The sequence below is a fragment of the Meleagris gallopavo genome, chromosome 6 (assembly GCF_905368555.1).
Source record: "Meleagris gallopavo chromosome 6, MGAL_WU_HG_1.1, whole genome shotgun sequence".
NCBI classification, from domain to species: Eukaryota; Metazoa; Chordata; class Aves; order Galliformes; family Phasianidae; genus Meleagris; species Meleagris gallopavo.
Window position 1 is genome coordinate 9,188,537 of NC_139409.1, and position 17,952 is coordinate 9,206,488.

Sequence of the window (17,952 nt, forward strand, 5' to 3'; positions counted from 1 at the left end):
TTAATTGAGATCTTTCTCCTGCATCCAGTCGCCTGTTTTGCTTCTGAAGATTTACTAATAAACCAAATCTTAAGGAAAGCATAGCTGCTAGACTCTTTCAAACTACTTGTGAAAGATCAGGGTCAGGTGATGTGGGGTGGCTTTTCATGGGCTATTTAACAAGTCCAAACAGTCTTTAACATTAACAAATCTATGATTTCCTGTGCTTTTTCAGACAAGATCATCTTGAAAGAAAATGCAAGAGAAACGCCAAGTGATTGTACACAAATTGCTTTATATGTGAGAATCAGCCCTGGGCTCAGAGCTGCACTTTTGTTAAGAAGGGGGCAGCCGCTCAGCAGCTTGACAGGTCACACTTCGGGCAGTAGGGATGAAATATTAAAAGTTCTAATTAAAGCTCAGCATCGACAGCTCAGCTGTCTTCACAGGGCACTCAGTTACCAACCCATCTGATGTAGCTCACTCTGACTTAATTAAAGGGCTCTCACAGCTGTATGGCAATCCTCAACGTGGGTAACAAAGAAAAAAAACCTGTTCCTTGCTGTTTGCCATCTCAGATAAAACACAGCACCAAAAACGTATGTGCAAACAGAAATACACAAGATAAAATACAAATAAAAGTGCAGCAATGGATAATTATGCTAGACTCTGAGACTTTGCTAAGTGGCATGGGGAAAAAAATATCTATTTTTTACAGGAAGAGACAGGAGGAAAACATCTGTTATGTGTAGTTCACTGACAATTTACATCTTACATTATTAATAAGGAAGGTTTTCTTCACTCTAGCCTCCGAACATGGATACTGCTAGTCTCACTTATTTCAAAGTTAGATGGGATAACCCATGGCCAATGAAAAGAATATGTACAATTTCCTAGTTGGTGCCTTTGGAGACCCTGCTAACATCATGAAGAACAGGAAAATGGGGACTAGGAAAAGTGTAAAAAAGAAAATTCATTTCTACATTGATTAAACTGACAGTAATAAACAAAAAAAAAAGAACACCCACAACCAATCAACCAACCAAATGAAAAAACATTAAATGAGATGTGCAGAACTAGGAAATAATACTGCAGTACATACATAATTGTTAGCAGGCACTTCCCTATTACAGAATCATAGATTCCTTGGAGTTGGAAGGGACTTTTAAAGGCCATCTGGTCCAACCCCCTGCAATGAACAGGGACACCTACATCTCCTTTGGGTGCTCAGAGCCCCATCCAGACTGATCTTGAGTGTCTCCAGGGATGGGGCATCCACCACCTCTATGGGGAACCTGTGCCAGTGCCTCACCACCCCCCCTGTAAAAGACATTTTCTTTTCATCCAGCCTAAATCTACCTTCTTTTAGTTTATTATCATGAACAATTTTTTCATCAGATAAAATAGTACTCAATAATCTCATGTCAGTAATACAACATTTTTAAAAAATATTCTGAATTGCAAGAACACTCAATTAAAAATGATCTTATTTCTCCACCTCACAAGACTTTCTTCCCATTCACCACCTTTCAAATAAGTTATCTCAATAATTCACACATTATCAACCGCCTTATATACACTAACCTTTCTGAAGATTGAATTGTTAGGGTGATGTCTTGTATGGTTTAGCAATGTAAGTAACTGACATTTTCTGTATGAAAGTTCACAGAAGGGCACATTAAATGACACCCTGCAAATGCACTCTAAGTCTATGAACTATATGTTTTGTTTAACAAAAAAGTAATTTAAAAAAGGGACAGGATGAGATACATACATCATAAGGCACAGATAAATACTGTGCAACTTATCCACCAAGGGGCAGATTGATTTGAATGTCTGGCCAAAGGGCAGAAGTAATAGAATTAAATTTATAACAAAATACTTCATTTCTTGAGAATACATTTTCTTAATCTTAAAGGGAAATATGCTGAAAGAAATTCTTTAGGAATACAAAAAGGAAAAAATATCTTCCTCCCTCAATTTCATTTTGTCTTTTTCTTTTGAATTTTTTTTCAGGTATTAATTCATGTTTGCTACCACCCAAATTTGGTGGACCATGATTCCACCTACATTATTTACTGTGGCTATATGAGGTAGTGGCAGTACTCTCTCCAAAATTAAAAAAGAAAAAAACAACCAACAAACACAAGTACCAGGCTGTCTCTCATCAACAGTGTCCTAGGGCTACCAAAAATAAAATGATTTCATACTTGAACTTACTGTGTGAAGGGAAAGAAATTTAGCTTTTCCTATTAGCATGCACTTGCCTTGTATCAACCTGCTACTTGGGAAACCGCACACATTCATGTGAGCCCCCATCTCACAAAGAGCACAGGGACACTGTGGGCTGTGGGTCTGTACACCTCCATTTACCTTTGCCTTGAGAAAATCCAGCTGACAATGAAACTTGAGGTCTGTACCAGTCATGTGGAGTGGATTACAGTGCAAAAGTTTCTGAGTTGGAGCTGAGTAAGCAGTAGAGCTGCGTCCACACAGACTGTTCTGCACAATCCTATGCTAACAAAGCTTTAATTCTGTGAGCTGGTGTATCCGAGTAGTGCTGCACTGTGAGGAGGGTATCTTAGCAGACTTCAAGCTAGCTGAATGGGAAATCTCTGTTCTACAAGTCTCTGCATGCTGTAGACATGAAGTTACATGTATAAATTCATTCTAATGCTTGTCTGAAAATAACAAATAAAGCCAAAGAAAAAAATTCAATCTTCCAAGCAGTAGTGGAGGAAAAGTATTTTCCACGAATTTATAACAGCCTTTTCACTTACAGTAGACAGTAATATTATATCATGCAAGAAATCACTGCATTAAAAAAAAAAAACAAAAAAAAAAAACCAACAACTTGGAAGATTATTTTGTAACCCAGAAAGCGATAAAGAGGCCAAACCAGTGCCTTCTCCAGCAATGGGATGCTCTCAGGCCTGTGGTCTTTTGACAGATTCACAAGCCTAAGGCAACAGAGGCGGATAGTCATCTCGTAAAGCCTATTATTTCACTAATAATTTTCTGTAACTATCTCATATTTTCTTCCTGAGAATTACAACAGCTTTGAAACCATTTAAGAACTACATCAGAGAAGTAAAGATGGCAAAGATTGTTAATTAACATCCTGTAGTTTGCAGTGTCAAAAGCTTGATCAAGCAAAAGGGCTCCTCAGAGCTTCCTTTGATCAAAACTAGTGATGACTTTGCTTCCTAATTCTGGTTGTGGAACTGCAGCATAACAGGATTGTCTGGAGGTCTGCCTGTATATCATTCACCAGTCTACATTGCTGTAATTTCCGGTGGCAGAGATTTGATTGTGAGCAGCATATTCTACCATTTTTAAACAAAATCACCTCTAAAATAAAGAAGAAAGAGAGGATAACTATGTTGGTTTCTTTCATGTATAAGTAACTATTTAAAAAATTCACTTTTAAGTTTCAAATGTTCCCAGACATTCTTGGTCTCCTTTGAGATGTTCTTAGCTACACAGACTTTCCTGCATAAATAATTCTTATCGTTAGTAGCCATTCCTTTTTCTGCTGAGGAACGTGCTAGCTGTTTGTTCTCTCTGTTTCTGACAGATCTCCATCCATCATGAACTGAATAAGATTCAACAAGGCCAAGTGCAAGGTGTTGCCCTTGGGTCAAGATGATCCCAGATTACATACTCACTGGGAGAACTCATCCAGAGCAGCCCTATGGAGAAGGACTTTTGAAGTCCAGTGGACAAAAAGCTGGACATGAGCCAGCAGTGTGTTCTTGGAGACCAGAAGGCCAACTGCATCCTGGACATCATCAAAAGAGAGGTGGCTAGCAGGGCAAGGGTGGTAGGTGAATGTTCCCCTCTATTTTGCCATCATGAGGCCGCACCTGAAGTACTGTGTCCAGGTCTGGAGCCCCCGGCACAAGAAAGACATGGAACTTATGGAGCGGGTTCAGAGGAGGGCCACAAAGATGATGAGAGATCTAGAGCACCTCCCATGTGAAGAAAGACTCACGGAGCTGGGCTTGTTTAGCCTGGAGAAGAGAAGGCTCTGGGAAACATCACTGCAGCCTTTCAGTGTTTGAGGGAAGCTTATAAGCAGGAGAGAGTCCAAATTTCAAATGGTCTGATAGTGATAGGACAATGGGGAATGGCTTTAACTTTAAACATGGGAGATTTACATTAGTGTTTTGGAGGATTTTTTTGTTACTCAGAGGGTGGTGAGTTGGTGGCACAGGCTTCCCAGAGAAGATGTGGATGTCCCCATCCCTGGAGGTGTTCAAGGCCAGATTGGATGGGGCACTGGGCAGCCTGACCTGGTGGGTGGCAACCCTGCTCACAGCAGGGAAGCAGTAAGTAGATAATCTTTAAAGGTCCTTCCAACCCAAGTCATTGCATGATTATAGGATTCTGGGATTCCATTGGATAGAATAACATTTCTAAAACTAAACCTTTGGTGTAGAAAGAGTGTGTGTAAGCAGGCTGACCAGTACACTTGTTTGAACATTCTCCATATGTCCACTCCACTGCAGTCTGTCCTGCCTCCCCAGTAAACTCCACTTCTAATTGTTCTCCTAGGTGAGAAGATGTCTACTGTGTGTCCATGTGTGCCTACGGTGATCTGAAAGCCAGAGCCAGAGTTGGACCATGAGTCCTGTGATGCATGTGGCATATGCTCTCCCCAGCCTCTGACTTGATGTGGGGACAGAAAGCAGAAGCAGCTTCACCACTGTCAGGCGACCAGATTAGTCTACTCCCTCACGTTAATAACAGGAACCAATGAAGTGACAATCAGCCTCCAGTGGATGATCGAAATTGTACAGAATGGTGATGAGTGCTGATAGATATACTTGGGTTTGTCAGCCTCCCTCGTCTGAGAACAGTTTGCTCATGTGTCAATAAGCCTGTTACTTAAGGTTTCAGTGAAAGATGTTTAAACACATTTTCTCTAGGCATATGCTGGTGTATTGAGCTAACTCATTATCTAAAAATGATTTACATAGAAACATGAAAATCTTCATCTGCCAAAAGTTGAGCACATTAACACCAATCCAACGTATTTATAACTTCAACATATGAGCCTAGAGACTACCTTTAACCAAAGAAATATAAATGAAGAGATCTGCAGGATTCATGCCTGTAACAATCCCTCCAAAAGCAACTGACCACTTGCTGCGTGACTGCTGGAGGGTATTTATATCCAATTAAAAAAAAAAAAAAAGTTCAATTGTCCTGATATTTATATACAAACACACTCACAGATGTTAAATAAAACAAGATTTGAAGTTTTGTGAACTCTACCTTCTTATTTAATTACTGTGATCTAAGATTAAATATGGGATACTTTTAAATTTGTATGACCTCCACTATCTTCTTAATTATAGAAACAAGAGCCTCAAACACACTGTATTCAGCAAAATAAAGAACTAATTTTGAAAAAGTGGTGAATTTGAAAAAGAAGGAAATCATTCAGCTTTTGAGATTTTTAAATTATCAATCAATGCCTTAGTAATTACTAGATAATTACTAGAAAGTAATGAATAAAAAAAGCCCCAGATCTGACACGCATCATTTATTAATACCATTTCTATAGCTCTTGCACCTTCCAATTATTGTACAAACAGTTAATCTATACAAGACAAACGTTTTGATAAGGGATTAGGATTTCTGTGTTAGTCACAGAATTGCCACCATGCCATTATACGCAAATCCAGAGATGGTAGGTATAGGCAGGTGTTAGCTCTAAGACTTGAAAAGCATGGTACTGGCACTAGAATCTTCACTTGCTAAATTATTAAGCTAAAAAATTAAGTCACAGGTCATTTTAGATCACTGAAGTCTGTATTTATGGTGCAAAGAGCCTGCGTGTAATTTTGCTAGGCTTTCTAGCCATGATTCCCTCAAAGGCATGGATACTTCCCCAAAAAATCTGAAATACACACCAGACTCATTCAGATGTTGAATTTAGTGTCTAATTTTATATGTTTAGATAGCTGTAAATTCATGTATTTGCATATTCATAACACATTCATAATGTGTGTATATATATTTATTTATGTATTTCAAGTTATATATAACTTGGAAATTCCCTTTTCTCTCCACTGTTTGTAAAAGGAGCTTAGGCTGACTTGAACTAACACAAACATTGGTATTTTGCTAAATGAATTCTCCAATTATTGTGAGCTTTTGTTTGTTGATTTACTTTGTTATAAGAGGACTTTAATGGTTCTGTTTAACTGAAAAGATCCATGAAGGGGAAAATGATCAAACAGATGAAGTACTCACTTGAGGTTTAACTTTAAGTCTGCATTCTACCAAAAAAATTCCTCCATGACTTAGAAAAGCCATCTAATCATTCTGTGAAATAGGGATATTAGTTCTACCCTACTTTCTAAGTGCATTAAGTAAATAAGTACATCAATGTTTTGTGACATTCAGATGTTAACTCTAATGGCTGTTGTATAGATACGCCAATAGGCAGGAAATTCTGTAGCTTCAGGGTGGTACACCTCTATCAATTATTCCTGATATTTTTACCTAATTGTTTATGCACAGGGTATATTACGTTTTTCTTCCTTGTACAGAATCTCACATATAGGAAATATTAACTTTAACATTTATACAAGCAGAATTTAAATGTATGCACTGCAGAAAGGTCTTTTGCTTTTCAGCAGTCAGCCATCAAATCAATTTTTTACAATCTTCATTCAGTACTGTATTTTAATCAATGTTAGATAAATAAGGGTCTTGCTTTTTTGAATTACAGCTCCAGATTAAAATGAGCAATGATTGCATAATTTCTTACTAGTTAATCAGCATAATCACTGTTTGTAGATAAATTCAGAGTATATCTGTCAGCATATGTGTGCTCTGATTTTCTAAAACAAATAATAATCCCTTTAATAATTATCACACATCTTAGTTCTTTCAGGAGATCAATTACAAAGTATCAAATAACTCATTTTTAACCAACAATCCCCTGAAAGGGGAAAGTGGAATACTCCTCCTTGTACCATGGGTTGAAATACAAGCTTTACCAAATGCCCTGCCTAACCTTTGCAAGCTTTGAGATTGCAGCAAACTGACTCTGCCTTGGGTATTTATTTGCATCTTTTCTCTTTTCAGCACTGCTGTACTGCTGGTCTACCAACCAGCCATTGCTTGCTGCCACTAACCACACTCTACTTCTTTTCCTCTTTGTGATTCTTCAGAGACCTTTATTAGTTACTTCTTTAATGTAAAGAAAGATTTTTTTTTTTCTTTTCAAAGTGAAATTCTCTAAAGACTCTGAGTTAATCAATTTTCTCTCTACACTGTGTACTATGGCCTAAGAAGAACAGCAGCCTAAGAAAGAGCTTAGTTGCACGTAGTCCCCACCTCTAAGGATTTCTAAAGTCAAGTCAAACTGAGGGAATAAGAGCAATAACTTTCTTCTTCTATCCCTAAAACACTAACCCATAAAACAGAGACCCCTACAACAAGAAATGCAACTTTAATACAAGTATAGCAGACAACTTTCTTAGTCCTATAGCTATTCAGAAGGTTTTCTGGAGCCCAGAGGAAAAAGAGCAAGAAACAAGGTGCACAGTCTTGCATCTAAAACAAACCCACTGCAGTCCTACAGTACCAGAGCAGAGCACCTTTGCCAGCCTGAGGCTTTAAAAATTCAAAAGTCAAGTTATCTCAAAGCATGAGAATATGTTAAAATAGTAGTTGGAAGAAAAAGTAAGCTAACCCAGCTGAGTTATTTCTATTCTCCTTCTGGAGTTGAGACTTTTAAGTATGCTTGGATCACATTTCAAGTCTTTTCTCTTTCTGCAATGACTAAAAACTTAATCTCAGTCAGATGAAAGCAGTATAATTGAAATCATGTGTAATTACTTAACTGTCTGCATTAAAACTTTTCAAAAACATATAAGACCAACCACAACCTATTGCGTTGGCTGCTGAAAAGTAGACAAAAGCAGCACTTGTTTCCATCCTTATCTTTTTGCTTTGCTTTAGTGGTCACAGAGCCCAGCAGCAGGGCTACCGGCAGCATCAGTGCAAGTGAGATTTCCCTCTACAGCTGGATGGCTTTAGTAATATCAGCTGTGCTGTCCCTTATAACCTGGCAAAACTATGCTTCTAGTGAGCAGAAAGTGTTTTTTCAGGTCTGGGTTTGTTTGCTTTAATTAACTGGCGGGGAGACGCACAGAAGAATTCACGTCACTTGATGCCTTTGCATTTCTTGCTTCAGTAGATGAGATAAATCAAGATCTCTCATACTGTTTGTGTGCTTGGCTGTATGCTGTTTTCCATACCGGGTGCAGGTTTAATAGAAAAGAATCACAGAGACTGATAATGCAGCATTTTGTGAATGGTAAAATCTCCATTAACCCTGAGTGGGGGGAAAAAAAGAAAAAAGAAAAAAACTCCAACAACTAGCTAATGCTTAAGTAACAAATGCCACCAAGTGCTCATTTTCTGAACAACTCTTTCCAGCAGAACTAAAGAGAAATGCTCTTTACAACCATAATCCTCAGGAAACAAACTCACAAAATCTTCCCATTTACTGTTACTTATCCACAGGCAGAGTAATTATCAGCTGGCTAGATTACAGCCTGCAGAAGATAATGTCCCAGTACTGAAAAAAATTATCTCAGTGCTTCAAAATCCACTCAGAGAAGCTCTTGCTATAAGAGGTAAAGTTGCATGATTTAAGCTTGATATTGTTAGTTCTGTCACTGTCATATCAAGTATTCTGAACATGAGAAATATGAAGCGATCTTTTGCTTTAAGTTTTGCTGTACCTCATTTTACAGCTTTGTGCATAACTGTATAGATGCTCTTTGCTTGGTAATTGTAAAGCCCTATAGCTTTATTCTGACAATATGCATGTGGAAGATGGTAGAAAAAAATAAAGACCGAAAGTTTATAAAGCAGTCTTATTAAACATACCTAAGTTAAGATACTAAATAAAACTTTTTGATTATAACAACTATTTTAAACCGTCTCCTTTTTTCTTTCTCTCTTTATTTTTGGCTAGAGTTCTCTGATGACAGTTTTGGAACAAATCAGAACCCACTCTGGGAGTCTGCCTAGAAGCACTGCATTTCTGCAGGATTCAGCTATACTTCATAGAAGGTGGAGTATCAAAGCAACGAGAGTGGCATTACATTTCCTGCTCTCTGACAGCAAGGATGAAGTAAGGGAGATAAATATATACTTGAAAGAAAATGATTTTGTAAGAAAGGCAAGGGCCCTAAAGCTGTAATTCTAAGCAAGATAAAGCGCCTCTGTATTAAATCTTAATGTTAATCGGAATAATGCAAGAAAGCTAAAAAGATAAGAGCTTGCTACAATTATATAACGTAGGTTGATATATGAACTACAAAATAAAGCATCGACATTTTGTTGAACATGCAACAGAAGTGGTTAATGTAGTTACTTACAACTATAGGTGGAATGACCATATCACATGCAGCTTCTGCAGTTACTTTCCTTCCTGCTCATCTCTAGTCATTGATTTTGACATTTTTTTCTGCTTCATGGAGGACCAAACATTGTCTCTTTTATTTTGTTTAAAGTTATTCCAATCGTGACCCAATGAATCAAGGTACAAACACTGCGTCCCTCTTGTTTCTTTATAAAGAATAACAGTCACATCTGATTTGCAGAGCAAAGGGCAGCTTCTACAGGATAATGTAAAATTCATGATTACTATTTTTTAAGATATTTTTCTTTTCTCTCTCTTTTTTTTAATTTAAAATTATAGCTAACATGTCTGACTCAATGTCTGCATTTTAAGATTCTTCTTAGTAAATAAAGCATATAGTTTGCTTCTATACATGTCTCATTTCCAGATTTTCTTGTCTTTGTCCCACTCCCCCAGGCTTCAGAGTATCCATCTCCATGGCAACACTTGATAAGGTTGGTGGGTGGTGTTATCACAGCAGGCTTCCACACAGAAGGTCTCAGCCATATGGATTATTTATGAACTTGCATGACAGCACCAGACCCTCTGAAATACTTCTTGGGCAAGGTTTTTCTACTCTCAAGCCAGTGACTCAAAGCAGGGCATCCTCACTGCAGTCAGCACCCGCAGGTACCACTTTGCCCACCTGGGGCAAAGCATCCCAAAGGTGGTCACTCACCCACCCCCAAAAGCTGCCTTAGCACTGCCTGTAAGTTTCTGTTACTCCATACAAGCACCCACTGGCATCTGCCACAAACTGTAACCTGGTTGTACATGCCAAGCAGTGAAATTGAAAATCTGCAGCTTCTGAGCAGAATACTGTCTCAGATATCCCACAAGTAAATAGCTGATACGACTTATACTGCTGTTGAATGTTGCTGATGTAGATACACTGCAGTAGATTTATATTTCTGAGTTAGTTCTTCAAAAAAAACTAGCAGTTTGGCTTAGACATATTTTCATCATCTGATTTTTTCTAAATACTAGGTAAATTTTTTAGCTAATGCTGTTGCATTTAGACTGTATTCACGCAAATAACCCATAACTTTTTTTTTTTTTTTTTTTTTTTTTGAAAGGGTCCCTAAAACAGCAGCCTATTTCTTTAAAACAACATCGTTTGTACATGTGCATTTTTTGAGCAAAGCACCTCGGGCTATGAGGACCTGTCACATGCATCCACTTCATCCAGTTATTTTTAGGATTTTATCAAGCTCAGTCTTAGAACGCAATAGATTTTTTTCTAGGAAATAAAACCATTGTTTCATTTCTCAAATAACCATTCCTGTTTTGTTTTGTTTTTTTAACATAGACGATACCCAAGATTTAACAGGTGTGATTTCCCTTTCTAGTTGTATTTATTATGTAGACATCTGCATCTTAATTGATCGTGATAGGCATCCTTTATGATCAATAAGAGGTAGGAATTTTTTGAGGCACAACTGATCAGATTTATTGTCAAAACCTACAAACTATTTTTATTAGTTATACTCTAAGCACCATAAAAACCACAAACAATTGGCAGGGCAGTTTGGCCAGCTCTTTTTAGAGGAAGGGTTCAGGTGCTTTAACGAGGGCTTCAGATCAGCCAGTGAAGATGTTACAAACTTCACACCATTTTCCCTTCTTTCTAATATGCAGTCAGACACTACATAAGTTAAAATGTTCCAGATAAGAAGAGCGCTATGGTCTATATTACTGAAGCTGATTGTTCATCTGAGGAGGTCTTGCTGTTATGATAATCAATTGGAAGAGACACCAAGAAAAAATGTTTGGTGTCAGGACAAGAAAGCAGAAAAATAAAGAACATCCATGGGAGAAGAAATCACAGAACGTAGGAACTACATTAAAATTCAACCTTGACAGAAGCCTTGTCATTCCTCTTCCTTGGATAGAGATTTGTAGCTGCTGATCGAGAGAGAAGACCTAGATATTTGAGATATTGCTGAAGAGACTCAGCCAAGTTCACATCGTTTTCCAGATGAGATTTTCTTTCATTATCTTCATTCTGTTCCAAAATCCTGCACAGCAAAAGCAAATAAAATATCATCAGCCTGCATAACATACAGCATGCCTGACAAAAAAGTCACTGTTTATACAACAAAACACTGAAATTAGTTCTATTCAGGAGTTCTTAGCAATAACAAAAAAAGACACTTTTAAAGTGCCTTTAAACCACAAATATACAGAAAATTCAATGCTTAAAAAAAAAAAAAAAAAAAAAGAAAACAACACAGCTTGAAAAACAGGCACTACTAACAATTTATTGCATGAATCAAAGTTAATGATCCAAGAGTAAATCAAATAAATGCCTACATGGAGGCAGTCACATTCAGAAGAAATTTGTGGAAAAAAAAAAAGAAAGAAAGAAAAAATAGAAAGAAACTATGCATGACTAAAATGCATCCCCAAAAAGATACGGGATGGTTCTGAGATTTCTAAAATTTGCTACACAATAAGAACAGCACAGTTTCGTCCTCACGTAATTTACAGGATACGTGTACTCCTGGACTAAGCAAGTCAGCTTTAGCAAAAAGTTTAACAAGGAAACACTGAGATGGCAAAAAAGCATCTCTTGTGATCTTCTCATGCATTTGGGAATCACAGAATAGCTGTGTTTCCTGACTTTTTTAGACAGAACTCACTGATGTTTGTGAAGAAGAGCTGAAAAGGTGATTAAACAACAGCAGCGTAGAAGCTCTTACACAGGACTGTGTGTAGAGTGCTGTGTGCAGTGAATCTGAATTATTACCACCTCTCCTCATCTATCTCAACAACACGTCAATGATTATGATAATTTAAATGTCAACACCAGCAACTGTTTCCCTCCACGTGCAAAACAGCAGAGGGAGGGTTCTCAGTCTGCTTCCTTGCCTGTGAGTAGCATACTGTTCACAGAATCTTTTGAGTTGGAATGGATCTTTAAAAGTTATCTGGTCCGACTCCTCTGCAATGAACCGGGACATCTACAGCTCCATCAGGTGCTCAGAGCCCTGTACAGCCTGATCTTGAATGTCCCCAGGGACAGGGCATCCACCACCTCTCTGGGTAGCCTGTGCCAATGCTTGTTTTGAGAGAGGTGTCAGCATTTCCTACCTATCTGTTCACAGACATCTCCAGTGAAGAACAATTCCAGGTGGAGCAGCTTTCCAGCTCAGGAAGACAAGGCATTATTTTGCTCTCAACACTTCCAGGCCACTGTAAGCTTATGTCACGGTGCATATTTAGGGACACAGCTTGAAAGACTACCATTATCTCATTTTCCAAATCTTGGGTATAATTATATTACTTCATGCATAGCAGAAGCAACATTTCCTTCAATGCCCATAGCTGTATCTAACGCATGTCTCGACTAATTTCATACCGATAAATAAAATTAATGATCTAATTTGCTGCGGTAGCACTGCAACCAATAGTTCTCACAGGGTTGCTCACTTTGAAGAAGCAGAAAAAAAAGCCTCCATCTCCATCCACCAAGGGGCAGATCCTAAGTGAGGAAAATTTCATTTTTCTGCTTCAGCAAGGGATCTGTGTGCTTCAGAGATGCATCATGGAGTGGGAGGCCTGGGTCTGACTTGCCCCCCTGGCTGGTGTGACTCGATCTCCCCAGGCTGAGAGCACAGCAAGTCCTCAGCAATGGGACCAAGGCTGTGGAAGCCTTCCTACACCTTTCTATTTTCTCAGCCTGGAGGTCTCCTCACACCTAGGACAATTTACACAACTCTGAGACTTACTCAATGCCTGTGAACCCCCATCCTCAATTATACTGTCAGTATCCTCTCCTCTCCCCAGAATATACCTAAATTCACTGCAAGAAAGGACAGTCTGCATTGCCCTTCCTGTATTCCCATGCTGAGGGCCTCCAAAGCCATTTTGTGTAACTTCAAGATGGTGCAACTCCAATTCCACCAGCTACCCATCAAGCACTCCGTTGTAAGAAAATGAAGGTAGGATGCCTGGAACATTATAGAGAGCTTGAAAGTCTTGCTTTCTGCTCGTTCTGTTCATATTTTTCTTTTATTCCAGAGCTCTAAATTCTGCCTTATGGCAGAGGGTGGATGCACAGGTAAAATTATCCAACTACTTTTGAATTTAAGCCAGGCTAAAACTGTTCTGCACTTTTAGAAAGAGCTGGGCAGTATGCTTTCTGCTTCAGTAGAGATGAACTAATCCAAAGAGGTTCTCACCACAGAAGGTATCCCAGTTTAAAGCACTCATCTTTCATTCATCATTTAATTCTAACATCTCCTTTCTTCGTTAGCTTTGAAAAGGAAGTGAAAATGGTAATACTAGACCAAATTCTGCCCTGAGGATTTCCACTAGAGCTAATGGGTACTGAATGCTCAGATAAAAGACAATTTTTAGGTTAGCTTTTCAAACTATTATTTACACTATGTAATTGCTCTCACTGGTGCTAAACGCAAAATCTGAGATGTACATTTCCTAATTTTTCTTATGGAGATAGTAATTGATCTCAAATTATGTTTAAATTCCATATTAGATGTAATATTTTATATTACAAACTGAAAAATAACAATTAAAATATAAAAGGCTAACAAAGGATTACATTTCAGTTGAAGACAACTTTAATAAAACCCTCAAGTACATCTGAAAGATTTGTTAAAATCTTTGTAGTTCAGCAGTGTATCACTGTTGTTCATCTTGTTAACACAGAAAGTCAAACACATTAAATAAGCTATTATTGAAACTGAATTAAAATATTTCCTTTAAACTTAACAAAATGATATTGGACAATGGATGAAAGTGCAACATCTAAAAGCACCTAGTGTGTAAGAGAAATGACTGCCAGTTGAGTTCTTGTGCACTTATTTGGGAGTATTTTCAGTTTTAACTAGTTCTGAAAAAAGACTTAGCATTCAAAGAACCAAAATGTATAAAGACAATAACCTAAAGAATTATTTATCCACAGAAATAATTATACAATTCCTACAAGAAACAGCACTTTGGGAGCTTCTTCATAGAAATACACCTCTGCACCTCGGATATTAAGTTTTTCTGGAATGTTCTCTATTAATAGGTATCACAATTTAGAATAAAGAGATTCACCTTTTAAAATGCTGTGAGAATCTTATTAGTGACTTGATGGTTTTATTATAGAAATAATGCTATACCCCACTTTATACTTTTGAAGTTTGTTGGAAACGTTTGTGGTTTTGCCTAATTGCACCGATGAACACAACTGACATTTATTCCCTATGTGCAGAAATGTGCAGAATGGATTTCTTTTCCTTTATCTTGGATCCTCTTTTAAGAACGTTTTTTTGTTTTTTTTTTTGAAATTTAATAAGGACCCAGGAAATGCCATGTACACTCCAGTTAGCCACCAAAGAACAAACTTTCATCTTGAAAACAAGCTCCCCATTTCAGGGCTTTTTTAAGATGAATACCATGTCTTCTATCACATTTCATACGAGTAATTTAGCCTAAGTCAATTTACCTTTCAAGTGTCTGGATCTCTCTTCTTGCTCTCACTAACACTCTGGGGATTAATGACTCATTAATATGACTTCATATTGTCTTATTACACACTTGACTCTTAATAAAAGGTCTTCGTGCCATAATGTTTCTTTGATAATCAGATACCTACAGAAAGTTGCTTTTTTAATTATTTAATTATTATCTGATAATCCTTTAGCAAGTATATGTGCACAGTGGGCTTAAAACAAATTTTATTAGAAACTACAAGAAGACAAGGAAAAAGTTCCTACTGTTCTCTGACCTACAGAATACATTGCAAATGGACAACCAGAAAAATCAATTAACGTTTTAAACTGTTGGCACATAAGACAATGCTTTCAGAGGCACAGCTTGGTAACTTCAGAAAATCTATCCACAACGGGAACTGCTCTAAGTGGAACACGTTTGAAAATCTGATGTACCTGAAATGCCTGAAGTGTCAGTACACAATTATTTTTTTTTTCATGTATATCTCTAGTTAAAAATACAAGACGGCTCTAATCCAATTCCAACAGGAACTCCTAAAAGTGATCATCTGTTCCTAATCTAAACCTACATTGTTTCTCATGTATCTTCTTCTATATTTATTTTTTGTGCAAGTATGAATTGGGAACACTGCAGAATGCTGATTTGATTTTGCAGAAATCTGGCCTATTTTATCAAAATCGCATGAATAAAAGTTCTAGATATACTCATCACATATAAAAAAAATATCCCACAAGATCTTCAAAATCATTTCTGATAGCACACAGAGTAACGCACACAGTAATGGCATTTAGAGCACCTCAGGAATGAGAACAGATTTTGGATACTACCATGTGAAGTTATCAGCTTTATGACAAATGATAGATTCCTGTCTGTTTTTACAAGTTAAACTTCTATCTTACTGCACTCCTGAAGTGTATGATACTGTGATTATAAGATATGTTTCTGTTTCTTTTATATTGAGTAGATTGCAATACGTGCAAAGCACTGGGTCAGATTATGACTTAAATCAAAACAAACTGAGACAAAACAAAACTGAAATGCTTCCTGTGAAAGAACTGCTGTACAAGTCTGCTTTTGAAAGCCAGTCTTAAGTACAGCTGGCTGAACTGAGACTAGACAGTGCATGAACAGATAGAAGACCTGATGTTTGGCTTTCAGACACCTAAACTAACAACTTAATATTTTCTTAACCTGATGATAATGAGAAGAAAAGGGCTGAGAGTTTTAATCCATTCTATCCACTATTTTCCTACCAGTTTCAAGTGCTGTTGTTCAGTTGTTTTCTATTTGTCACACACAGAGCAGTTTTAGCAATGCATTTAACTCAGCTTCAAATTCCCATCATTTGCCAAGACTCCTCAAAGCCTACTATGCAAAAATACCGTAGAAGATTTACCTTCCTGTATCAGATGTTTCAGATGCAAAGATCTCAGGGTGTCTGTTGTGGATTTTGTGGATGTTTGAGAGTTCCTGACCAATGACATGCTGCGTATAGTCATCTTGCCAGGTAAAACCTGAAAAAAGACAGACAAACAAACAAAAAAAAAGGAAGTCACTGTTTAGGAGCTTGGAAGTTTGTCAAGAATATGTCCTATATAAGAAAAAAAAAAAAAAAAAGCAGCTTTGTTGAACATGAATCCAAGAGTAAACTAGTGACTCCTCTCTCCTATAAGAAATTTTGTTAAGCTTTTCGTAGCATGATAGAAAGACAGAAGATAAAACAATGAAATTTTGAAAGGCTTTATTTTTACACAACTCTAGCTACTTACAATTTTTATATACATAAAAAAGAGTTCTTTGAGGATAGCTATTGAAAAGAGATATTTCAGTAACTGGACATTAAAAGACAAAGCATCTTAATTCTGAATGCTAGTATCCATCAAATAGTTGTTTCCCAGAGGTGATCTGTTCACTTCTCCCCCATTCTCATCACACTGACCCTTTTCAGCTCTCTCCATTAAACTACACTTTTAGACTACTAAGGAGCTCGTATTGCAGTGGAAAAAATGTTTTGAGTTTTAATATAAAACATGTGGAGGTCAATTTATTTTATCTTTATATTAAATGTTGTGACAAAGAACTTTACAACAAGGGGAAGTACAATTGCAAAGGCAAATTCCAGTAATTACTCATTAATTACATGCACTGCCAATCTCATGGTAATTATACTTAGAATAATGATATAATTATAAACATAATTGTTATCCAATTTGTAGATTTTAGATGTTACAGCAATACTTTAGTTCACAGAACTTGCCTGTGTAATTATCTGCAATTATCTAATAACTAAATATCGCATAATTGCAGTGAATTTCTTTTACACCACACACTATAAAACACCACAAAACCCCCAAATGAATATCGATAAAAGCTCCAGATATGGTGATCTTGCTAATATCTTCCTAAAAGAAACCACCTAAAGAAAAATCCGCCCTAGCTGCAGATGGGAAGAGACACATCTGCCTGTTAGAACCAGCCTCAGAAGAGGCATTTCTGGTTCAGTTCTGCTTCAGGCACACGCTATAAATTTCTGCTGCATTCGCAGTCAACAACAGATGTGTTGGTGTAGGCACACTCAGGACCACCAGCCTCAGCAGAACCCAGAACTCGGCCATCTCACTTCTTGGATGAGTGCTTTATCCCGCAAGCTCTTCAAAAAGAGTTGTTTTCTTCAATTCTTACAGGGTATGAAGGTTGAATTCGTTGTCTGTTTACATAGGCCTGGACGGTTCTGAGCATGCAGAAGTATAAATAACTGTAACATTTATCAAATTTTCAGCTTCAGTAGGAGATACATAAAGAAGCTGGGTGTAAGACAGGCCTAAGGAGTATTCAGACTGTGCTGCAGTCTGGGATTTAGGCAAATTTTAGTAGAGAAAACTTCCACTTTTGGAAAAAATATAGGTGTACTGCAGCATTAACTTTTTTTTTTCCCCACTAATGAAAATAATAATAAACAATCTGGAACCCATGTAAATATGCATGGGCTTCCACAAACAAAAAATCCTCTTTGATGCCTCTTCTTAAATAAAAATGTTACCCAAGTTTATTGAAAAAAAAACTTCACCTGAAAT

The 17,952-nt window shown here is 37.3% G+C and overlaps 1 protein-coding gene across 2 annotated transcripts in view; it reads right to left on the reverse strand.

The window, feature by feature from the left end:
• PTPRN2 (protein tyrosine phosphatase receptor type N2) overlaps nt 1-17,952 on the reverse strand; it is a 622,129-nt gene that overhangs the window by 396,690 nt on the left and 207,487 nt on the right. For both annotated transcript variants that reach the window (XM_085227026.1, XM_085227025.1), the window contains exons 4-5: nt 16,275-16,392; nt 11,271-11,433 (exon numbers count right to left, since the gene is read on the reverse strand). In XM_085227026.1, the coding sequence (XP_085083152.1) occupies nt 11,271-11,433; nt 16,275-16,392 (281 nt within the window). The remainder of the gene's footprint in view (nt 1-11,270; nt 11,434-16,274; nt 16,393-17,952) is intronic.